We start from the raw sequence: 26,069 nt of genomic DNA, 5'->3' as shown, positions 1-26,069 counted from the left end.
CAGACATTAGGATGTCGACCAATAGCTAGTTTGGATCATTTTCTGCCGGAACATATGGCAAGTGCAGAGTTGGTGGAGGAAGTAATGACAGGAAATAGTCGATTCGTTAAGGTAAGAGGTTGTTTCTTCGCCAGCAGTTTATTGTAAGGGAAGAGGAAATATTGTCTGTGAAATTGGAAGCGATTTATTACTGAGTACAATAGCAGTGATTATGGTCGAATTGAGACATTAAATATGTATAATTTCTTCATGAAAATTCATAGTTCGTTTCTGTGTCAAAATTAATCTGGTTGTTAATCGTACATCGTTTCTTTTAGGTTCATTTATTATTAATACTTTGTAAGTTGCATTATACAGGGTGTTTCAAAACAACACCGACAACGTTTGGGAGGTGATTAGTGACATCAAAATAAGACAAAAAGTGTAGACCAACCTGGGTGCACAAATGCTTTCTTTCGGAGTTATAGGCTGCCGAAAACATGAAATGTGAACTTCAAAGGTCTATAGCTGCAAAACTATGGGACCTACCGTTGTCGGGTCAAGGCTTGGGAACTAGTATGTGCCCTCTCCAAATGTCCAAGTTTCAGAATCCTGCGGTAACTTTAGCAACAATTTTCATAGAGGTAGTTGGTGAGTACTTCAAATTATATTCCCGTAGACAAACTCCCTCTATAAAAATTATCGCATAGCACCTTAGGATTCTGAAACAGGGATTTATGGAAAGCGCACATATTACTTCCTAAGTGAAGTCTTGACCCGACTACGATAGGTCCCATATTATTGGAGCTATGGACCTTTAAATTTCATTTTTTCATGTTTTCAGCAGCCTATAACTCCTCGAAAGGAAGCATTTGTGCACCCAGGTTGGTCTACACTTTCCGTCTTACTTTGATGTCAGGAATCACCTCCGAAACGTTGTCGGTGTTGTTTTGAAACATCTTGTATACAATAAAATTGAGATTGAGAGCCGTGATTCAGTGGTGTTCTTCTTCTTTTAATCCCTTTCAAAGCTTTGTTGTAATGTTGAGATACTTTGTAGTAGACTGATTAAATTATCCAACTTTGAGAGCTGACGTGAAAGTTGTAAGTATGTGGGTTAGGATTGAAGCATTGATTATATAACCATACTCATACATAGTTTTATTGTGAAAACTTCGGACCTGTAAACGTTTACAAGAAATCTTTCGTTGTAATGAATTACCACTTCATACGACAAAGTATGATTTTTATAGTTTGTAGAGAAAGTGTATTAGGAAAATTAAAGATCTTCTGATAGTATATTCTGTGTAATAACTATTTGCTAAAACTTTCTTGTTATTGCAAGGGAAGTAATGATGATAGAAGCAAGCACCAGACTTATCAGATGAGTTTCAGTGAAGATACTTTACCCTCCTGATGTCTGAACTTCCTTGCAGAGCGCTAAAAGTTTTCTAACTACAGGTTTATTATTTTTTTTAATAGCTATCAGACCAAAAGTCCTGAATGCTATCCCTCAAGTGTACATTGTTAGAATTCCCGCTCTAAAATAAATTATAATAGATCATATTTATTGATTACATACTGCCATTAGTGAAATCCAAGTTAATAAAACACATTGTGACTGTTTCAACTTGAAAATTTTGTACATAATTCACCACAAAGCCCATTGGCCGCATGCTAGATCTAAGGATCCCACATGCCACCACTCTACCACTGACCCAACTTGTCCCTACCCCCAATTCACTAATTTGTCCATGTTATTTTTCTTTTACTAGCTTATAAGAAATAATCGAAGGATGTTTAAGGATTTCATTCCATTTTGAAACTTGAGCGTTTTGTACTGTTACAAAATTACATTTTTTCCTCCTATTCTAACGGCTAAGATTTTCCCCGTATAAGAGTATTTTGAGCACATCATGGAGATGACCATCTGTAAGGGTTATTTTTATAAGCGGGAGTATTTTGGGAAAAATCCCGACGGTAGGCATCCAAATAAGAATAAATCCTGTACGAACGGATTTTTTCATCACTTCCCGCACTGAATTTATAGACAACATTAATTTGAGCGTGTTTTTCAGGTATGTACACCTATTTGGAGCATCAATTAGAAATGTGAAGAACATAGAAATTTCTTACACACATATGTCAGCAACATTGAAAAATGTGTATACTAATCAAAATCATGATAATTTACATTTAAAAGAAATGTTTAATGTAACTATATTACACTTCTACATACATACTTACAACTGAGTAAAAAAGAAAATCATGCAAGTAACATGTAAGTACTAATTAAAAAATTACGCGGCACAAATAAAATTATATAGGGCTCGCTGTGCAAGCAAAAGGACGCTTTTCATAGTGACGTCTTCCTGGGATTCTGGCTACAGAGAGACTTTGAGTTCTTTCGCGTTTACTAATGTGCAGTGTTGAGTCTTGAACGCAAGGCGTTTTCCTGTAACCCTTTCCTCTCTATCACCCTCAAATGTTTATTACTTGCGTCGCTTACAAGAGCTCTCATTGGCTGTTAGTTCCGTTGCTCTCAGTGTACTTCCAAGAGTTGGGGGGGAGGGGACACGGTGGCTCAGTGGTAGATCACTTATCTCTGCTCTGTGGGGTCCCTGGTTGAATCCCGGTCAAGTAAGTTTGTGGTAAACAACAACGTGCTCGTGGGTTTTCTCGGGGTACCCCGTTTCCTCCCAGTTTTTCATTCCACCAACATTTCCATCTTCATTCACTTGCTTTAATCATCGTCTCCCTTAGCCTAACAGGCATACTCGTGGGACGTTAAAGTCAGATTTCATTTCATTTTCTTAACGGACTTCCTGAGAAACTCATTATCAAATTTCCCATGGATTTAGAGATAATACAGAACATTGCGCTATTGAGCATATTAAAAAAAAAAAAAAATAAAAAATAAAAAAAATAAAAATAAATGAGCTTCCAGTTGCACAACAAATTGTCCCAATAATTCCAATTCACCGGAAATAAAGCTGTTGTTAAAATTACGTAAAATACAACTATTACACCTGTAGTTCTCTAAACCAGTATAACCGTATTCCTTAACCCTTAACACTATTCAGGCAAACACAGTACTTCGAAAATTTGGGATAGAAAGTAACAGAGAAGAAACTATGGCTGAAGCAAAGTAATGATGAATTTGAAGCACCAGACTTGGCAGATTGTCTGTGAAGAAGTTGAACCCTCTCGATTCTGAACTTTGCTTCAGTTAGATCTTTACCTATCACAAGTTAACGAAGCTTGTATAACGTCGTGTGCAGCGGATTCCAGTTTACTTGGCTTAAAGCCAATCTATATTTCAAGTTTAGGGGATTAGTGTAGTTCGCGTGAAATCCGTAACACAACCAAATATAACAAATAGTAAGATACTTAAGATCCTTAGACTGGTAAATGAGTATTCAGAAATAAATTTTTCAATTTAGACATCACAGCAATGTAGGACTGACACTGCAGAGGATTGGCCATTCTGCTTGTAATGGGACAAGGCTTAACTGTCATAGCTACCCCAGTATAGCAAAGAGAATATAAGGTACTCTTACGTTACTATTGGCGATGATTGTCAACTTTCTGTTGACCTTTCATTATTACTATGTAGGACTTGCTCAAGTCCCTATGAAACTCCTATGTTACATTTTCCTGTATATGAGTATTTCCTATACATGTGGTATGATACTTTTCAGTTTCATTTCCTGAAATAAGGTAACTTTTATTTCCAGCTAAGTTCAGATCACATTGTCAAAATAAATTAAAGAATAATGATTTATTTTCAGTATTGCGTATTACCTTTGTCCCATAATTTTATATGATATATATCGTTGGTATTTTGCAAAAAGGGGGTAACTGACATTTTTGGTGAAATTGAGATAACATCATTTTTGAATTTGAAATAAAAGACCGCATCATCATGCGAAACGATTATAACTATAACCCAACCAATCCATAGATAACTAGCGGTAGAACTGATACAAAAGTAGACTGTGGTACACAGAAGTCAATCCATTTTGCCTTCTTCGGAGAAATTTATAATTTGTCAGTTATCCCCTTTTTGCAAAATAGTGACGATATGTAAAATGTACCTCCCATCACCAGTATAATTAATCCCCATTTACACAAGGAAACCAAGGAAGTTCTTGCCGTTCGTGATTGTCAGAAACACATCCATCGCATGGTACTCAGCGTCGGGTCTCGAAGTAATCTCTGTCAACACCCAGCAACCTTTGACAATGTTCTTATGGGTCTTGTATGCAAAGAAGACCGTGACTGCGTGCTGCAGATCTAACTCATCGTTGCAGGGTTTGTTATGGAGGTGGTTGTCCAGGGAATGGAACAGGTGATCAAATGGCGCTAGGTCCGGCGAGTATGGTGAATAGTACTCAGCCTAGTCCGGAGTTTTTTTTTTTTCCTTTGGAGCACATCGAAGTACGTTTCAAACTTTCACGACACCCCTGCATGTGATTTTTTCCTAGATGTAAAAAAGCAAACACACAAGAATAAATTTTTCTTAAATTATGGAACGACTATCAGATACAAATCTCAGAAGCAAATTACGTAAGACTCTAAAAGAAACTTACGACTCTTAAGCGGGAACATGAAAAAGAAATATTACTATCAGAAATATAAGAAGACATCAAACTTAAAACTAGTGACATATTTGTCTGGCGATTTTTGCAAAGCATATCTATGCGTGGACGAACTCTTGGCAGATACACTCTTATATCCAGTATTTCTTTTCAAACAAAAATGAACAGCGTTTAAAGCAAACTTTCCGGCTTTGAACTTGGAAGTGTGAAATCAAGTCGATTGGCGATAAATTTTTATTTCCTTCTAAACATAATTTCTTTACAGAAGATCTTGGAAATTAAAAATCTCGCGACTTACCTGACGTGTATTTGCGACACAGCGTTTGAAAAACGCTAGCCTAATAAGTGAATAGTACCCTTGACATCCTTGCCACGTGTAATACATATTGTAGTCGTTCCAACTACTGCAAGTACCGGTTCACAGTGGTGGTGTAGCCTGTAGTAGGAGCTCGTAATGTGCCACTTGGCAATCAGTCCACCAGATACAGGGCATGATCTTGCATGGGTCCAGAGATGGTCTTGAATTGTGAGACAGGCTGACATGGTGACAAAAGAATGCGTTGAGTGTCATATTGGACCCACTTTCGTCGCACGTAAGTACTCGGCCAAATCTGGTGTGTTGCGGTGCCGATGCAGCAACGACAAACAGGCTACCTCCTGCTGTTCTTTGTTGGTTGCCAAGAAAGTGTGAGGTACCCATGCTTAAATTGTATGACTTCCGTATGCGATGCAGTTGAAGTCTTGTTTTCGGAAAGCTGGAAGCGTTCGACAAGTTCAAAAACAAGTTTCACTTCTGTTCTCTATGGGTGCTCTCAAGGTCTTATCATAACAATTGTGTCACTCACTTCGGGGTTCACCATAAATGCTCAGATCTCCCGACCTGAACTTTGGGAACCAATGCCTGACGGAATGCCAGGGTGTCTATCGATCACGAAAGTCTTGAAATAAGAAAATGGTCACGAAATTTAGCTTTTGGGTCACGATTTTTTTTATCTGTACAAATATAATTGCAGACCGGAAAATTTTGTTCTATAATACGTCAAAATTCACCACCAAAAATGTCTATGGTTGGCTTTAGACGCTACCAAATCGCAGCCAAAGTACGCTTCTATCGCATGTATGAAAATTCGGCCTAATTCGCACCCAAAGTCTCACTTGAGAATGTTACGAAATTTTATGGTTTGGTAAAGAAAAGGTTACAGAAAAGTCACGAAATTTCATTTTGAAATTTTAGTAGACACCCTGAATGTTTGTTCCACGGCATCCTTCTCAAATGTCTGGCACGTTTGACGACTTGATGCTGCTGCTGACACACACCTTAGTCATACAGAAAACCGCGAGCGAGCTGTTTGGAAATCTCCATTTCTCTTCATGTGTCTGTATTGACGCAGGCCAATAAATCCCACTCCTCTCACCCTCCTCTATTGCTTTTCCGGCGTGAATATTGTTTTCTCTGTGAGCGCTTTATCAAACTGGATATCAAAAGCGGCAAGAGATGTTTTGGTTACCTTGTGTGTTTTTTTTTTTTTATCCGTGAAAAAAAAAAAAGTTAAACGAAGTAATTTTCATTGCATATGCAGTTATCTATTTGAAATTCAAAAACATGTTAAGGCAAAAGTCAGTATTGGCTTTAATAATTGTTAAATCATCCTTTCTGGAAAAAGGAAGCAGTAACAGAGATTAACTATACTATAATCATTAGTTACATTATAGCAAAGGAAACTGATACCTCTTCCTTTATATATTTCCGACTATATTTCTGAATTTTCACAATTTGTATGAGAATGTTACTTGTTTGATTCGTGTTCTGTTAGAAAATTATTGTTCACTACAATATGAATGAAAAATTATTATTCATGAATATTCATAAAGTAGATAACTTCAGGAAATAGAAAGTGTTTAAAATATAACTTTTTCAGTTAATTCGAGCAACGCAGGTACTGTTTTCATGTTTGCAATTGTTTTGGAATGTACAGAAACTAAAAATAATAGAAAAAAAGAGATTAAGAGGAACTAATATGGCTGAAGCAAAGTAATGATGAATTTGAAGCACCAGACTTGGCAGATTGTCTGTGAAGAAGTTGAACCCTCTTGATATCTGAAGTTTGCTTTAGTCATAGATTTTCCATTCAGTGACAGGTTTTTTGCCGAAAGCTTATTCCTCAGAGAAACCTATATACACAGCCTTCACAAAATGAGAAACCGAGTGGATTTAACTTTTTATGCCAGATGAAAATTTTCTTGTAGCAGGTGAATATCAGAATGATGTCTGAAGATGATTTTGAAATAAATGGGAGCGGCTTATTATTTTGATTTTTTTTTTCTTTTAGCTTGCTTGTAGTGAACTTGGAAATTATTGAACCGATTTCGATAACTCTATCACCGTTGGATAATTCTCTCGTGAAACTAATAAAATAAAATTTGGCAATATTGATTCTTACGTGGCAGGTGTACTTATTGTAGCATTTTGTCTTCAACCATTGGACATACGCACAGAATCTGCTTTATGTGGATATTCAAGGTACTATATGAACTCAGACGCAGAAAGAGAGTCAGGTTGTTTTTATTATTATTATCCACTTGATATACAAATACATTTGGTGATGATAAATTGGGTATCAGCATTTTACTAACTTCGTACAAATTTCCAAAATTTCACCTGCAAGATATTTTTTCCCCACTTGAAACTAGCCATGAAGTTTGTAATATGGAGATCTCTCATACATAGAATGTGAATATGTTGGCTTAAATTTGCGAAATTTCATTTCGAAAGTGGAAGTTGATACTAGCATATTAATAGACAGTGCTGTTAAACTACTGGACATAAACGTATAGAGCTTGATGTATGAGGACTTATAGTTTCATAGAATTAAATTCATAATCCACTAGTATATTTAATAGGAATAAACTATATCCTGGTATGTAATCATGATCATACTAATTATACTACATAGCGTATTAATCATGATCAACATTGATATGTGATGTTAGGTGACTGGGATCCAGAATCCAGGTCGCACAGTGACGGTGGTGGTACGTGGCAGCAATCGATTGGTGCTGGAGGAAGCTGAAAGATCTCTACATGATGCTTTGTGCGTCGTTAGGTGCCTCGTTAAACAGAGGTAAGTGTTTGTTTGTGATTTGTAGGTTGTAGTAATGTATTAATATTGAAATCATCCCATTTATCTTCTTACCCTAATCGTGTTTACAAATTAGAAGAAAGAGACAATTGAAGACCTTGTGTCCAAAAATGGCTAATTCTTTCATAATCGCGGCTTCCTTTTCTGGGTCATTCTTTAGTAACGTTGCTTCTAGTTACTTTTCTTTCTCTACATATTAATATTCGAGAGGATTTTCCTCAAATATTTGAAAATCGTATTAAATTTGTAGTTCAGTAAAACCTGTGAACTTGGCCACCTAAGTTGGTCACCTGCTCATCTTGGCCTGGTTCGTCTTGAACCTGCATTTTCCCATAAGACATTGGTTACTTATTATTCTGTTAAGTTAACGACCTGTCGATCGTGGAGGTTGGCCACATTAAAGCAATGTTTACACTATGATGATAATAAATTTACTTCCGTATCTTGGCCACGCAAAATACCGTTTTGTTATTTATCTTAACTCTTTCGTATTCCCATGTGAGAGGCAGATGTTCTGTATTTGTGACTGGAGACAAAGAAGCATGGATTTCCACGATTTGTTCTTGGAGGCCAATGGCCAGAACACTACCCTGATAAAGGTTTGGGGAAGGAAGATGTGAATAAGAAAAGGCACGTACAGGAATTCTGCTTACCTTGTTTTGGTAAAACCATTAGCCGTATCGGCTCCTTTTATCAGTGGCGAGCGTTAGTAATTCCGGAAAATCCTGAAGGTTAAAGGTAACCATCTTAGTTGTCAACTATTGGCATCTGACGGCTTGTCTAAAGCTAGCAGAGATTTTGAGAGATGAATTCCTTTAAAATGTTCTCAAAACATCTTTTGCTCCAAGGGAAACACTGTAGCTCATTCATAAGACGTTACAATGCGTATATGTGCGAAAAAGAATAAAAGAAATGTGTCTAGAATGAACCACCATGAAAAAATTTGTTGTAATTCGCTATTTTTCGAAAAGTATCTACAGAAAATATTTGTCACTTAAATCAATTCAGATGAAAGATTCTTATTCTACAAACACATATTAAAGATACTGTAGTTATTTTTTCTAGTACTGTATATTGTTAGGATTACTGTATAAAATTTATTTAGAAGTAGCCGTCGTGCCATTCCTTATTAAAATTTTTGAATCAAGTAATACTAGAAATGTTCTAAAAATACACCAATCACACTTAATTTGTGTAAGTTGGTCGCTTCAGTGGAACCGATGATAGCCAACATAGGTTTCACTGTATTACCTGTAGATCTTCGTACTGCCTCAATCACAGACATCTGAATGTTGAATATTGAATTTTTAAATTATAAATGCCATTGATAGAGTTTACAAGTGTTTTACAAATGGCTGAAAAAAAATTTTCCAGCCCGCCTCTTGATTTTTTTTTTCCCAGCTTTCTAAACTGAACTCAAGTGCCAACTTGCCGTCAATAGATTTAACCAAGAAATACTTAAAACGGAGCTAAGAATGTGTAATTTTCAAAATTAACAACTTATAATTACTATTAGTACGGTAGACTCACGAGTATCCGGCTCGCATCTGTCCGTCCTAGTCTTCTTTCAGCGTTCTACTCCTTGTTCATTGTTTCGTCAGTGTGTAACGGACGTCAATACAGTTTCTAATTATAACTGTACAGTATGTACAATACTGTATTCGTAAATTGTTCTTGGAGTATGCTTAATGTTTTTTTGTACTACAGCGAACTCCGGCCTGCCCTTCCACCACATTAGGCCGGATACTCGGTAGTCTACTGTAATAGAATATTCCAGAGGAAAAGATCTTTTACGCAAATTGAGTTTGGACAAGTGTATAAAAATGTTTACTTTGCAAATTAAACTCTCAGTGCATCGCTGGGATGGAAGAACATTGTGAAATACATTACGAAACTCTTATCAGTAGTATTTGTAATTTAAAAATTGAATACTCAAGAATCGTAAAGTGAGGAAGAGCGGGGATCTAAAAGTGATACTAAAAATTTAATAGGATTTTCGAATGATCCTTTGTTCTTCAAACATTTTACCAAAATCCTTCCGGGGATGAATATATAAGGACTGAAGAGTAACTAGAGGTCCAGAGAAAGCCGAAATTATAAAATAGACATTTTTGGACATAAAGTGAGTGCCTTATTTTAATTATAGATTATTATGTATGAAATATATTTAATTATATATATTCTATAGTATCCAGTAGGAAAACTTGAACTTCTTGCAATAACACAGTAAATGAAAGTAGTAGTACCCGCAAGCCTTCCGCTCTTCAAATTGCGAGCTCATTCGTGGCTAAGCGGTTAGTGTATTCGCCTTTGGCGTGGGAGATCCGGGTTAGATTCCCGGGTGGAGCTCATGTGGTTCGGATTCCACGTTAATCAGTAGGTCTCATATAGCCTTGCTGCTGAAAGGGACGTTAAACTCAAAATGAGCTCAGCTCTTCAAATTGCCTGCTCGCTAGCCACATATCTTGGTGTCAGGTAAGAGACAGCGCACGTGATTGACAGACTAAGAAATCTTACGTTTCTTTACTTTCACTCTAAGGAAAAATTTTGCTTGTACATTATTTTTGTATAATCCTCTTCCAGTTCAATGAACTCTCACCATCAGATATAAAGTGCTTCGACATCGCGTAAGAAAAGTTCTTTTGTTTGATACTGTAACCACTTGTGCATTGGCACATGGACTTTATCAGACTTGAATTTGCCCTGCAGAGTGCTCCTTTAATAAACCAAAAATGTCGAAATCTGATACTGACAAACCTGACGAGTATGGCGCTTTGTAGTAGGCACGTGAAGCGCAGGCTGTAAATGGTTTTCATGGTTGCACGAGCAGAATGAGGACGGGCGTTATCACGTTGAACCAAAACACCTGGATTCAGCAATCTCCTTCGCTTTGTGTGTATTACTGGCTTCAAATGGTTCGTGAGAAGGTCGGTGTAGGTAGCACTAGCCATTGTGATACGTAGTATTCCAGAATATGTCCATTCTTATCCCAGTCAACATTATTTTCCCTGCAGAGGACTAGCTGCGAAACTTTGATTCGGCGAAGAATGTCGCCATTCTTTGCTTGCATATTTCTCTCGTGTTGAAAATTGTGCACCCAACTTTCGTTCTTAGTTCGATCCTAGGTCGCGCCAACTCAGCTTTGTTTTGGACAAACACCATGTGCGTGTCCCGTGCGTCGGGGTACTCCCGTTTCCTCTCACTTTTTTATTCCACTTTTTTATTTTTCTTATCACCGTCTCCTTTAGCCTAGTCGGCATAATCGTGGGACGTAAAACTGAGATTTCATTTCTAACTTTTATTGCCAGTGACAATGTGAACTAGAAAATCTTCACCCTGTCTTTAACGCCTCAGCAGCTCTTGATATGTGTCAACCCGACAATCTTTCAGTTGTTGGATCAGCTGCCGAGAAATCCATCTGAAGACTTTTCTATAGCAGTTCGTGATGCACCATGTGTTGTACTGAACCGAAACTGATATTCAGCAAGGTTTTCCATTTTATCCGGTTTTCCAGAATAAGTCGATCTGCTGCGCCTATGGACTCTCCTGTCACAACTTGGTGAGCCTGACCCGGACAGCAAAGTCGTATCATCCGTGAATTTCTTGCACTACTCGGAAACTTTCCATTGTGACGGACAGGTGTCCCCATACTTCATTCTCTGAATAAGCATTCAGTTTCACAAAAATCGAATAGCTCCACGGTGTTCCTCCTTGGTGCAACTGCGTATTGGTTATTGAATCAGCTGTTACTCAGCTCCGTACTACCAAGCTCGACTGTGTCTGCGAATTTCCAAACACGGGAAAAAATGGCAATTGCGGTTTTCACTTGATTCTCTGTCGTATATAAGTAATCCGTAACTGTTAGTTTCGAAGTGTACATGTTAGCGTTACTCAGTGTTTTCGTATTGTAAATAGGATATGTGACAATGTAAGCGTATATATGAAATAAGTGAATTTCTTTTCCTGGGTAATGCATAACGAAATGATAGCACTGCCTTTTACTATACGTATAGCGGGCGCCACACCAAGAAAAGTAAAATTTATTTTATTGTATAAAAAAGAATGTAAAAAGCACACCTTCGTAATTTTTTTTTTTTTTTTTTTTTTTTTTTGTGTTTCTCTCCTCTCTTGTAGGTGAAAAAATGAGTTTTACGTACATATGATATTTCCCTTTGTCTTGAAATTGCAATACTTTCGCCTCTGCAATATTTGTTCACTATATACAGCAAGTAAAATTAATAAAAACTTAATTGATACGAAATTGCCTTCTAGTGTGTTTAAGTGGGGTGTAGTTAAATTTACACCAAAGTTGCACCATTCGGTCGTGACGTAATGTCACGTGGTAATTCACTTTGCACACGCAACTGTATTGATAGAAAAAAGTGATTTATTTACGTTACGAAACATAGCTGAGCAAGCGTCAGCGAGCGAAGGGGGTTAGGAACCCTGCAGGGCTAGTTTTTTCCATCCTTGCCTCCATGATAATACCACTTGACATTACGTTACACTTGGGTGGTGCAACTTCGATATAAATCTAACCTCACCCGGTTAACAGACACATGTCAAGGGTTAACATTTGTGCTGCAAGCTTCATTTGAAGACCTAAGGGAAGGGGTAGGTATTTTGAACCATGTAGCATAGAAGTAAACGCAGGAAATTACCTTTAAGTCTTACATTGTCGGTATTCTCCAGATTTTAAGTGAAATTTACGTTTTAAGGACAAGCGAATCAACATTATGATGTTTGACAGTGTTCATTAGCCATGATGTCTCCCAAATGTCATACAACACAACTGATGGTCTGTGATCACACTTAGACAACTGAGCTAGAACATTATGTAGATTAACATAGGTAAAAGTTCGTAGTAGAGAAACTTCTTGTATACATGCAGGGAGCAACTTTTAATTCATTACATAACACTTTCGATGTTCCATCCGTGTTTAATTTATTTTACTGATGTTTCAGACACACTAATATATGCAATATACATGTTGTATCAAAAAGGACTTTCAACTCATATTGATTTATTTATTTAGTTTATAGACATGGTTTTGTTGTCATTTTGTACCAGAATACATCAAGTTTTTACCTTATACCTAAAGAGGTTCAATGTGGTTTCCATTGGTGATGCGGCACTCGGCACACATCCCATCTGAAGTCTTACTTGCTCTAAAATGTCTTCAGATGTACGGGAACGACCTGAAGATTTGTTGTCTTACCGAACATCCAGTTTCAATAATACACTTTTGCCACTGATAAATAGTAGGCCTACTGGGAGGATCTTTACCATAGTTGTTGTAGACTTGGATTTTTCAAACCAAAGCAGCTAGCACGCTCGGGACCAGTAAAGCTAGTCATCTTTGGTCCAACTGCCGCTAGCGCTTGCGGTGGTTTGTTTCTGAACTAGTGTACCACATGAGTCAAAACTTGATGTGTTTTGCTACAAAATGAGACCAAAACAATGTCTGTAAGATAAATGAATAAATCAGAATTTTCAAAGTTGTAAAGTCCTTTTTCATACACCCTGTATATAATAAAGCTTTGTTTACTTGTGTTTGTGTATAATTTTCTGTCCTTTTAGTTTTGTAATTTACGTTATCAGGGTGTCTACTGGTCATGAAAGTCATGAAAGTCATGAAAAAGTCATATATTTTGCTTAGTGGTCATGAAAGTCATGAAAAAGTCCTTTATTTACCCAACTGGTCATGAAAATCTGAAATCTCAGAGTATATTTTTATACTTCATACTTTTATACCTCATACTGCATGTACTGAAACAGTTGTATCAGGTCAGTAATTGTGAGAATTTCCCCCACCATTTAGTGCTGGCTAACTGGTACTTTACTGTCTTCCTAGCTGCTCCCCATTTCATCTTCTAGTCTTTGTAATATAGTAACAACTTTTTACTGTCCAACTTTGTGATCTGCTATTTCTTTACTTCTAAGAAATGTAAATTGTGTATTTTTGGGCCTTTAGACTTATGCAAATAATATTATTCGTTTGAGTTTGCAGATTTTAAATTTGATTATCTATTTTTTTAAAACGAATTTCTTTTATAATTTGTTTTGTCTTTGGTCAGTTCTCTGAGTGCTTAATTTTAGACAAATTTCTGCTAGATGGATAATTATACTCAGAATTAAAACTTCAAATACAGTATAGAGTGATTAACTGGTAAGAGCAGGCCCGTATTTAGGTAAGTGCTATTCTGTGCTCGAGCACAAGGCGGCAGAATTTGATTCTTTCTTCACAATAAGTGATATTTAAGACTAGCAACCCGCATAGTTCCGATGCACCACTGATGGTAGGGGCTTATTATTACTAATGGTAAATTTTTATCGCCATGGTCATGAAAATTTGAACAAAAAGGTCATGAAAAGTCATGAAAAAGTCATGAATTTACTTTCTGGTATTCCAGTAGACACCCTGGTTATTTATGTTAAAAAAAAAAAAAAAAAAAAATCAATATAAATTACACCAGTATCTCCTCGAACGTGCTAGTCATTTTTTTTTTATATTACATGTTAAGCAGGTAAAAAGGCTACAATTTGTGTGAAATGAAGTTAGTTGACTATTTAAGAATATGTTTACTGCGTGATTTTTTTTTCCCCTTAAATTTTCAATAGCGGGCGCTTTAAAACCCTGCGTCTCGTAAACTACGAAGCCATTTAAACCGATTTCGTAGGGTTGAAAAAAAAAAAATAACTTTTAATCTTTAGTTTAGCTGGAGTCAAGTATTTAGGCCTCTCTGTTCTTTCCATTCTTCAAATGTGATATCAGAAGTCATTAGAGTTCTTTGCGTGCGATAATAAACAGGATTGCCAGTGGTACAAAAGTTATTGTGGTTGTATTTCGAAAATGAAATATCCGTAGTTGGATCTCTACATTACGAAAACGAAATGTTGGTGATTTAACGGTTAATGTTGAGGATTACAGTGTAAAAGCGAACAAATTAAATGTTTGACTGTAGGCTGAAAATATTGTTAAGAGCTTGTAAGCTTTTAATAGGTGTATTAGGTTATTGAACTCCGTAGGAGGAAATGGATATTTCAAAGTTGCTTCAAAATATGAAAGTTAGTTAATTTGGTTTTTCTTTTGTAGAGCGTTGATCGCCGGTGGCGGAGCACCAGAGACAGAACTTGCAATGAAGCTGGCTCAGGAAGCCCAGACAATCACTGGCGTCGATGCCTACTGTTTCAGGTAATTCTTACTCCTCATTATAATCAAGTTTTATACGAAAAGTGTCATACGATGATGGGAAGCGAGCCCCTTACCTAGTAAAAGAAAATAAAAGTAACGATTTTACTGAGAAAGTTTTAGGAGGGCAAAATATATGTAATATTGCGTAGAGTATAGTTTTAGTAAATTAATTCTGTAATAATATTACAGTTTAACGAAAAAAAAATGTACAAAGGTGAGAAATACCAGTCGACAAATGTTACTGATCTGAAGGAAATGGCAAACTAGCATCAACTAACTGCTCCTAGATATTCTTACAGATTTGCGTGTAGATATTAAGTAAATACGGAGGTTGTTTCCTATCTATGGCGACGATTTCAACCTGTATTTACCTTAAGAGAAACCATGTGACCACCATCGAGAGTGCTTTATTTGGTGGCTCTGAGTCTGGACAATTGCCCGACAGCGAAGTTTCCAGTGTAGGAAACTGGCACGCAGTGCAGTAATGTCAAACCGCAATAACTCCTCCTGATAAGCTTTCCAGACCCCTTCAACGGTTCTGTGAGACATGGCTCGTTTCAGGAGACCGAAGGCACAAAAGTCCATCGATGATGCATCAGGGGACTTCACTGGAATCTCTGTGAATGGAATGACACGAATTCGTTTCTGCTGCCATTTGTTGGAGGAAGAGGCGGATTGAGCGAAATGTGTGACTTGATGTCTTGTCTTGAAGCACCTACACACAATTCTTGTCCCTTCCGTCCATTCCGTGGGGAATGTCATGGCGGTAAACGGGTGTCAGGATGTTGGCCTGATAATATTCCGAATTCACCTTTTTTTTTTTTTTTTCTACACGATGTATGGTCAGCTTGCCCTGGTAAGAGTATCCAGCAATGGTCATGAAATCTGTGCCAAAACTTTCCTTGTATTCAGTGAACCATCTTTGAGAGTCCCTTGCACCTGTTGAGCGATAAAAAGTTGTACGTGGCTTCTGACAGACATCCAGATAAACATACGCTTCGCCCAGTGTTACAACAAACTTCCACTTTTCACCGGCCAGGTACCGGTCATACAACATTCGACAGTCGATGCGACGTTCCTGGATATGTTTTAGCAAGGGCTTCCAGATTTACCAACCTCAAATCGCGGTGAATGATGGTGTCCACTCTCTTCAGTGATGTCTGTAGCTGGTTCACGATACTCCTTTGTGTGGGTGAATTATCCATGCTGATCACAGCCCCGCCCCGACTTCCCCGAATTCTAGCTCATGTGCGGCTAGTGACAGGCCGGAGGTTGGCTTGTTGTGCCCCACAGGAATTATCCCACGTCTCGCTTTACTTGTCAACAGGGTTGCCAAAAACCATGGTTTTTATTGAAAAAAAAATTTTTTTTTGGTTTAAACCAGGTTTATTTGGTTTAAATAATTTGCTCTATATATTCATATCATATATACACAGAAATAAGTTTGTTTCGCCTTGATGTTATTATGCAACAGCTGGGTTATGCTGGAAGGGATCACATAAGCTTAAAGCGGAATAAAAACCGCTTCTCGAGTTACATCCGAGAGAAATTATCCTCCATTTGAACTCGGAACCAGGACTAATTGGCCACAAATGCGATACGTCTGCCGACTCACTCACGAAGGAATCCTGATAAAAATACGTTGTACTGATCTTTACATGCTTCTTAATATAACTGTCAAGAGTCATTTCAGAAGGACAAAAAGATAAACAGTTGCACAAGTGAAACCATTATACAGAATTACATATGGACAATTTCAAAATACTACGGAGTACAGAAGAACTAATTTACTTCAACTTAGTTAACAACGATTTTTATTGATCCAAATTAAAGAAATACAACGACTTAATTTGCATATCAGTAAGAAAAGTGAATAAAGATACGAGTTATTTGAGTCCAATTTGGCTCAGATTCATTTATACATAAATAGATACCAAAGATACTTCTCATTTCATTAAATGCCTCTCGTGGGGTCTGTATGACCCCTTCAACACACAAAAAGTACGGCATTTCGATGTATTTTATCAATAGTAAACACTAAAACGAAACAATATTTAGCATTTTTCTTTGGTAGCAATTACATAATAACTACAAAAAAATCACAAAACAAACATTTATAAACTTATATATAAAAAAGTTGCTTTTGTAGTATAATCTTTTTGAGTAATGAATGGGGAATTTAGGTCTGAATATAATATGAATAATATACAGGAGTGAAACGTGATAACCCACAAATGGTGTTCATCAAGATTTTACAAACACTTACACTTTTACGAAGATTTTTCGTTTTTTGGTTTAAACCACCTTGGTTTAAACCAGCCAACCCTCTTGTCAACACCCGTGATATGCCATTTTTGGACAAAATGAATCCACGCTCCTCGCACAGTTTGGTAATGGTACTATAACTGTAGTTCACGTCGGAAAGGACAGTTATGTAGCCCTCCCAATAAATACTTATTTTTGGCGGCATTTGTCCCGATATGCACTTCCCACACCCGTTAGTGGTCCAAGGTGCCCATGCACTGGCAGCTTCTTTCTTTTCTCGCTTGGTGGTGCTGCACAAAGTGGGTAATTTCGTCACCATAGATCGGAAACAACCTCTGTATAATTTTATCAAGACAGTTTTTTTTACAACGTTCCTGTATATAAATGAAGATTCCCATTAAATTTAAATGTCATGGAAGAGGAGGGAATGCAGTAGAAGAAAGATTATAATTAACAATTTGAATAAGTAGATTACATAAAGAACGTAACGGACACATACTTTATGTAATTTTCACTCATTTCCATGTTTCCTGAAGACAACAAGATTACTTCTCTCATATTTCTATTTCTTACATATTTTATTAAGATTCCTAGATGTATGCATTCACTCAGTCACATATTTGTAATTAAGACAGTGTTTGTCTTGTCTGAGAGTGACAGCCTTCGCTACCAAAAATTCACCAATTGCAATATTTGGAATAGGTAATACCGTAATTAATTAGATAGAAGTATATGCTTTTTTGTAGTATTGTAAATTAAAGTATGAAATGTTTTCTTTTTTCAGGGCTTTTGCTAATGCCTTAGAAGTCATTCCATCTACCCTTGCTGAGAATGCAGGTTTGAATCCTATCGCTACAGTTACAGAACTACGAAACCGTCATGCGCAGGGCGAAAAGACGGCTGGAATCAATGTTAGGAAGGTGAGTGGCTGTCATGGTGCATAAGAACGAAACATTTCTTACGGAGTTGTTTAATGTGTAATATTCAGTTTTTCATATCTACCTGAACAAGTCATAATGGGCACAACCGCCGGAAATCTCGGATCGATTACAGCTACTTAAAAAAGTAGTATTTATTTTTACCTATTTGGTACTGTGAAGGGGACAAAAGTTATGGGAGTATACAATCCTTTTCATTCGTTGTATGAAGAAATTTTGAAAAATGGAACCATTTTGAGTTCTATTGTCTTCGTATTTTTGTTTCTTGGAACTAGATTTCTCTTTCGTCTAAAGAACCGCAATACCTTATATAATAATCTGGATACTAGTAATTTCAAGAATATAGCTTCCCGTGTTCTTCGCTGTGTGTTGCTGACTTCTTTTTGTGGTAGGTAGCCCAGTCACTATTCACATTTGTATTTTTGAGAGCTAGCCGTTAGTGTAAAACTGAAAACTCAAACTGCATGTTCTGAGTCAGTACTCATCTTAAACCACTTTAGTTTTTTTTTTTTTTAATTATTTTTTTTATTTTAAGGTCTTAAGTGTTTTTCGGGGATTATGATCAGCATGACTTATGTACAGGAGGATGTGAAGAATCGGAATATCACACATTTCGGCAATTTAACGGAAACAGCTTTCTTATAAGCGTTCAAAAAGTCTCTATACACCTGAATCGTGTGCAAGCATGTTTGAAGGCTCATGAGAGACATTTCCAACATTTGCTGTGAAAATGTGTGTGTATATGCTACGCCCTGTACATAGTGCTTTTATGCCATAAAATATAATAAATTTTGAGCAAAATAATTTTCTCGTTGTTTTGAATATGTGACAATTCAAATGTATAGACTTCTTGAACGCTATATATATATAGTCAGTATTTTCATCTTGGCAATAGAAATAACCCTTGAATTTCATGTTGAACGATCAAACAAAATGTCTGAGTTTCTGGTACCTTTCGGTTCCTAAACAGATTAAAATTTTGAATTCGAAAAGAATGCTATTTGGCGAGAGCGTAGAAAACGTATAATCAATACTGAATATATTGATAAGAAGTTAGCTTCAGTATATCTTCTGAAAGATTAGGTTTCTGTCTCTTGTAAAGGGAAACTATTAATTCAAGCAATTTATGGATATATAATTCGCAGTTTGTTTTAAACTTACAGAATATGTACAGCAAATTAAAGTGTACAGAAGATAGTTTCATCCTTACAATACTCAATTGCAGGCGCTGCATCATGTACATGGTACACATAAACCAGTCAGCTACAACATAGGAGAAAATAGTGTGTCTGCGATCATCCGTTTTGGAAGAACTACATAGTAGCACTTTCCAATGTGGGTTATAGCCAAACAGTGTTTGATCACGGGAACAATCTTAATGTGTCCATTTTCGAAGGACACAATGTCCGTTCAAGCGTTAATTGGGTCATTGAGAGGAGTTAGATTTGAACACGATAAGTCAATGCTCTAACACTAACGTAAATCGCCCAATAGAGAGTGGCATGCAGATAGCTAAGAGTACTAGGTAGCGGGCGTTAAATGGTGTTGTCACCTTAGATAAGACGTGGAATTATATGACCATGTCAGAGCAGGTGCGTACCATTTATTGCATAGTAGATTCACACGTGCAACGAAAGTGTTCATTGTAGCGGCGGGTTTCTGTACTAAGAGGAGGCTTCTTTTACATAAAGTGGCAGCTAATGTGAACGTAAATGCTGCTTACTATATACAGCACGTCATAAACCTCATATACAGCCAATATGTCCCTGCTTTGTACAAGAACGAGACCTCCGAAGTCCAGATCCATCAAGAATGAAATCCTTCAGTTTATAACGTCCCACGTTATGCCTGTTAGGCTAAGGGAGACCGAAGATTTAGGCCGATGAATGATGGTGGAATAAGAGTGAGGAGGAAACGGAAGTACCTCTAGAAGACCCACGGACAACACGATGTTGGCTACCATAAACTTAATTGGCCGCGGATCAAACTAGGAACACCACACACCAGAGGTAAGCGCTCTCCGCTGATCCACCAAAGCCAACAGTCAAACATGCCTCATATGGAACAGTTCCATTTAGACACATCCCTGTTCAGTTGCCACCCACGGACTTCTCTGTCTGGTCTGTTAGAAAGAAATATTACAAGAAGGTCGAGCAACAACACTTGAAGGGGTCTGGAAAGTATACGAGGACGACTGGGCTAAACTGAATCAGGCTGTGCTGAATAGAAGCCCCTTCCGATGTCGTGCAATTGTTCGTCAGGACAATCATATTGAATATGTTTGGTGGTGGAAAAGAGGTTTCACAACGTGAGCAGGCGGATGCCATTCACGGATGAAACAACCTTCTATATTTTATCATGAATATAGATTACGGTATGTCACAGCAGCAAAGCGTAACAATAATGGATCCTTATATTTGTTTTACAACTTCAATGCTATATTTGTATTTCAGGGTGCGATCACAAATATATTAGAAGAGAACGTAGTGCAGCCGTTGCTAGTTTCTATCAGTGCAGTGACCCTTGCTTCAGAAACTGTTCGCAGCATTTTGAAGATCGATGACATTGTAAGTATAGATGGATGGAAACAAAGGGTTTTGCACATAGTGTCTTCTCTGAAGTTTCTTACACATTTGAAAGGTTTTAGAAATTAAAGCACCCTTTTCTCTTCGTACAATACCATTTGTCATACTACGCGAGTAATTACTTACGTCATTGAAAATACTCTGGTATAATGATCTGAATTTTTCATTGTAAATATAGAAATGCAGAGTAAGTCAAATTATTGTATAGTAATTTACAGATCATAACCAAAAACAGAGCACAGATACGACTATTAAAACATCACTTTTTATAGTGTACTAACCCAGATCTATTATTATTATTATTTAAGTATGTAGGAGTTGAGGGTATATAGGAAGGTTGCATTGTAAGGGAAGTCTCAATATACAATTGGGCTTTGCATCCGAGGCTTTGTGCTTCATTAGGAATTGAAACTTGGGCTACACTTAAACCAAAAGCATTGTGTTATCAGATTAGTACTTGCAAAACAGGCTTCAGTGCTGAGCTCCTTCGTGGCTAAGTGGTTAGCATACGCCCCTTTGGCGTGGGAAACCTGGGTTCGATTCCCGGCGGGAGCTCATGTGGTTCGGACTCCATGTTAATCAGTAGGTCTACGTCTCATATAGCCTCGCTGCTGAAAGGGACGTTAAACTCAAAATTAACTCAACAGGCTTCAGTGCTTTCTCATCTCCCATAATTGAGGTTTCGTCCGCAGTAGGCTATTTTTTGTGTGCAAGTGATAATGCGATCTCATGTTGTGTGGTAAATCTTAGATTCGGTTGTGTATTCGTTTGTCTTCCATAATCACAACTTAACACCAAGACAAATGGTGGAATGCAGTTCATTCGTAGCCTGATTACTGGAGCGAGCGTTCGTTGGGTAAACCGATATCCAAAATTATTGTCGCATGTCGATAAATATGTTGTGGTAGGAATATAATTTGATAAATTCGCCCGGTACTTCTTATAATGTTGTATGTGTATAATTGGCAAAGACATGTATGTGCCGAATTTCATGTCAAAAGAGCAATAAATAAGAACAATAAAATGAAAATAATATTTTCTTATCCTTTTAGCGACATTTTGTTTTACTTACTCTAATTTTCGTATTTACAATTTTCCTATGAAATTTACCACAAATATAAATTTCCCGATTATGCACATAGTATCAGTATCAAAAGTACTCTGCAAAACCATTATCAGATTATATTCTTACTAGAATACAGTTATAGATATACAACAATCATTTTGGACATGAGTGTACATCTCCAAATCAACGCTCTGCTGTGAGCGTAGTTACTCACACTCTTAAGTCCCTAGATATAAGAATCAGTCGTTTATACACATTCGTAATAACTTAAAGCAATTTACGCCTATATGCAAACTTAGTTATTAGTTTTGTATTCACATGTAGTCAGCGACAAAAGTTCTTTCTGTTTTATCAAATTAGTTTCGTAAATAACTTCAGAATGGAAGGACAATTAATACAGTGTTCAGTGAATTATAAAGAATGCTACATTCCAGCTATACCACGGTTATTCCCAAAATAAATTTTACCAAATGGAAAGAACTTTTGTCGGTGACTGTACGTTTAGTTAGTGCCAAAAACCTGAAACATTATAGTTGAATTTCACTAAGAGAACAGTGTGGACAATGTGTGTTTGAGTACAGTTGAGTACAGTACAGTCTGCTGTGTAGTAACACGGAAAAAATTTAAAATGTTCTTGGTGCTCTATGTTTATTCGAAGGCGTTGTTTGAATCGATGCCTCGCATTTTATTTTGTTGAAGTAGATTATGCTTTTAGAAAATAAGTTCTTACATATCTTGCGCCTGTTTGTTTAATTTTTCCTATTTTTCATTTCCTGTGCGGGCTATATCTGAGGGAAAAGCCATACTAGATCACATGCTTGTCTAGTTACCTTCATCTCTATATGTAGTGGATACTTCTTTTTCCTATGCACTGCAAAATTCTTACACTTATTTACAAACTATTATAAAATATCCTTGCTTAATACATGCCTATTTACAAAAATATTTTAATGTTATTAACTAACACAATGATTCTTCCTTTACGCCACCATGAGTCGTAGCAGTGATTTTGTTTGAAAAAAAGAAAATTCTCAGTGGTAAGGAAATTTTTGCTGTTTAAATTTTTGATTGCAATTTAAGCATATTTATTGGCGTTTCTTAGGTTTATAATATATGTCAATATATTTTTGTATATAATTACACACATTTTATAACAGTTTGTAAATATATGCCTGAAGATTTTTCAGCGCATACAAAAAAGTAGTAGATGTTACATACACGGATGAAAACTAAGAATATTTGTATGAGGCAAATCAGAGCAAACTAATTGCTTAGGTTCTTTTTATGTCCCAACACTCTACTATCCCAAATATACTCTTTATGATGTAAGCAGGGGAAAATTCAACGTAAAATTTAGCAAATACTTTTTTCAAATTGAAATCAGAAGTATGAAGTCTGTACTCGAAGCAAAATTAACGAATTGACGTTTAGAGGAGCACGTGTCCACGTCGTGAATATTCCGCTGAGGCGTACGCTTTACTACTTCCACCGTGATTGACAAAAACTTGTGAACATGTTACAAGACACCGCACAGAAATGATGGTTGTAACTATCAGGGTTGGCTGGTTTAAACCAAAAAACGAAAAATGTTCGCAAAAGGTAAATGTTCATAAAATCTTGATGAAAACACATTTGTGGATTTTCAAGTTTCACTGCCGTATATTATTTGTATTATATTCAGACCTAAATTCTCCATTCATTACTCAAAGAGATTAATACTACAACGGCAACTTTTGTTTGTTTTATAAGTTTATGAATGTTTCTTTTGTGATTTTTTATAATGTGTTGTTATTGTTATGCAATTGCAAAGAAAATTTCTAAATATTGTTTCGTTTAATGTTTACTATTGGTAGAATACATCGAAATTGGTAGAATGCATCGTACGTTCTTTGGGGGGAGGGGGGCGGTCATACAAACTACGACAGGCATTTATTGAAATCAGAAGTATCTTTGGTATCTATGTATGTATAAATGGGTCAGAGCCAAAGTGGACTCAAATTCGTATCGTTATTCACTTTTCTTAGTGATATGCAAATTAAGTCTTTTTTTTTTCTTTTTTTTTTAAATTTGGACTAATGAAAGTCGTAGTGAACTAACTTGGACTCAATTAGTACTTCTGTACTCTGCAGTATTTTGAAATTGTCCATATGTAATTCTGTATAATGGTTTCACTTGTGCAACTGTTTATCTTCTTGTCCTTCAGAAATTACTCTTGTCAATTATATTAACAAGTAGGCAAAGATCAGTGCAACTTATTTTTATCAGGATTCCTTCGTGAGTTAGTCGGCCGACGTATCTCATTTAGAAGCGGTTTGGATTCTGCTTTATATAACACCAAGGCGAAACAAACTCATTTCTGTTCATATGTGATATAAATACATAGAGCAAATTATTTAAACCAAAAAATCTTGGTTTAAACCAAAACGCCGGGTCTTTTGGTTTTTTCAATAAATACCATGGTTTTCGCCAATCCTGTTAACGACCACCATGACGCTTATGATTGACCGTTGCTTCGACAACTTTCCATAATCCCATGACTGACAGGCGCTGGAGACCACGTTACGCTGTACGTCCACACACTATATAGGCTCGCTGCTAAAAAGGACGCTAAATTTATGAGCCAAGGAACTTCCCACGTGAATTTTTGTAGTTCCTTTCTAATTTTGCTTGAATAATTTAGCCTGGAAGCCAACAGTGCTAACTGAATTTCAAAAGAGAGAATTTGATACATGAACCCTTTTGTTTCAGTGAATACGAATACATATTATGGGTAACGCACTGAAATTTACTAGACTTATTGTACGTTGGTATAGAGGACTTGCTATAGGAAGAGGTGATGAGCAGCTTCTGCTTTGGGCTTGATATTACCTTTCATGGTGCTTTTGTTCTATCGAACTATGTTGTGAGCTCCAGTGTAAGTTTAGTTTTTCAAGTGTTAATTTTGAATTTTATTTATGTAGATAAGAATCATGTTTAAAATGTTTTGTTTTTATGTTCCAGGTAAATACAATCCAGTGATAAACCAGAAGAGGTAGCAATGGTTACTGAAGGAAGTCAGAACAAACCTTTCACTGAATTCTCGGGAGCTAACTTTCAAAGTCACATTGCCTTTATTTGTTGCAGTTACGTGTTCACTAGATTTTAACAAGTTTTGTTATTTTCATGAAAATTTTCTTGTCTTGTCCTTATTTATAAAGCTAAAAATAAAATAATTCTTCTAATACAAAATGATTTTTATTAGACAGTATGTACAAAACTTTCTTATTCTGTAAAACTGTTTCATGTCATCCACTATCACGTCTTGGGCGCACCATAGGCATCTGGCATTCTTTCAATTGTGTACCTGCAAAGAGTATTTCTTTTAGTGTTAAAAATCCAAATATAAATGCACGCGTAACATTTCTGTAAGAAAGAAAAAATAATCATGCATTTATTATAGCTTGACAAATTTGAATTCTTCCTTTTCGCTCGCGCCGTAGGGGGAGGGTACTTCTCCCACCCCGTTAGCATAGTAAAGGAAGTGAGTAGTAGTAGATATGACTTCCACTATTGCCAACTGGAAAAGCATAGTATTGCTAGTGTACACTTTATATATAAAAAGAAAAGTTGGCTTCAGTATCTCTACTCACGCATGCAATGCTGTAAACTAGGAACGTTCACAGAATATCAGCGTTTCAGGATGTTCATTTAGTATTAGTTTAATGTCCCATAATGATGCACCGAAGCTGACACACACAATGAAATTACTAAAGAAAGAGGATATTGGAAGAAAAAAAATTGCAGCGGTCCACACCATAATGTCTAGTTGGTGAATCCCATGCGCCACTTGTGGATTTTTGTGTATATAATCATATCTTATTCAAGGACGCTTTGCGTATAGAAGCCCAAGGTTTGCGTTGAGGTCACTTGAGTCCCCTTGAAACTTCTGTGTGCATGAATAATGTAAGGTGAACTCGAGAACCCTCCCCTTGTCTTGGTGTTCTGGCGCACTCTATATACAATTTTACGAGTATGTCCTCTCGTAGGATCACCTACCGTGTTCTTAGAAGTCATTATCTACTCATTTTTTTTAACCCCATCCACTAAGATTTATTTTCTGAATTGAAGTTATATAATGATATATCATCTATAATACACTTTTATAACTTTCAGAGCTTCCTCGTGGCTAAGCGGTTAGCGTACGCGCCTTTGGCGTGGGAGACCCGGGTTCGATTCCCGGCGGGAGCTCATGTGGTTCGGATTCCACGTTAATCAGTAGGTCCACGTCTCATATAGCCTCGCTGCTGAAAGGGACGCTAA

At 36.8% G+C, this 26,069-nt stretch overlaps 2 protein-coding genes across 2 annotated transcripts in view; one reads left to right on the top strand and one right to left on the bottom strand.

Moving 5' to 3' along the window:
* The window catches only part of CCT4 (chaperonin containing TCP1 subunit 4), a 70,775-nt gene extending 45,777 nt beyond the window's left edge, over window positions 1-24,998 (top strand). Inside the window, exons 9-14 of the mRNA XM_081766725.1 lie at window positions 4-111; window positions 7,572-7,702; window positions 14,818-14,916; window positions 17,966-18,101; window positions 20,573-20,686; window positions 24,771-24,998. Coding sequence (XP_081622851.1) covers window positions 4-111; window positions 7,572-7,702; window positions 14,818-14,916; window positions 17,966-18,101; window positions 20,573-20,686; window positions 24,771-24,788 — 606 coding nt within the window. The 3' untranslated portion in view covers window positions 24,789-24,998. The remainder of the gene's footprint in view (window positions 1-3; window positions 112-7,571; window positions 7,703-14,817; window positions 14,917-17,965; window positions 18,102-20,572; window positions 20,687-24,770) is intronic.
* The window catches only part of Bka (FCF1 rRNA-processing protein Bka), a 42,931-nt gene continuing 41,844 nt past the window's right edge, over window positions 24,983-26,069 (bottom strand). The window contains exon 7 of the mRNA XM_081766726.1: window positions 24,983-25,113. Within this exon, the coding sequence (XP_081622852.1) occupies window positions 25,065-25,113 (49 nt within the window). The 3' untranslated portion in view covers window positions 24,983-25,064. The remainder of the gene's footprint in view (window positions 25,114-26,069) is intronic.

This window comes from Thermobia domestica, chromosome 7 (assembly GCF_964235325.1).
Source record: "Thermobia domestica chromosome 7, izTheDome1.hap1.1, whole genome shotgun sequence".
Classification (NCBI taxonomy): domain Eukaryota; kingdom Metazoa; phylum Arthropoda; class Insecta; order Zygentoma; family Lepismatidae; genus Thermobia; species Thermobia domestica.
The sequence above is the reverse complement of the archived record's forward strand: the minus strand, read 5'-3'. Positions and strand labels throughout refer to the sequence as shown.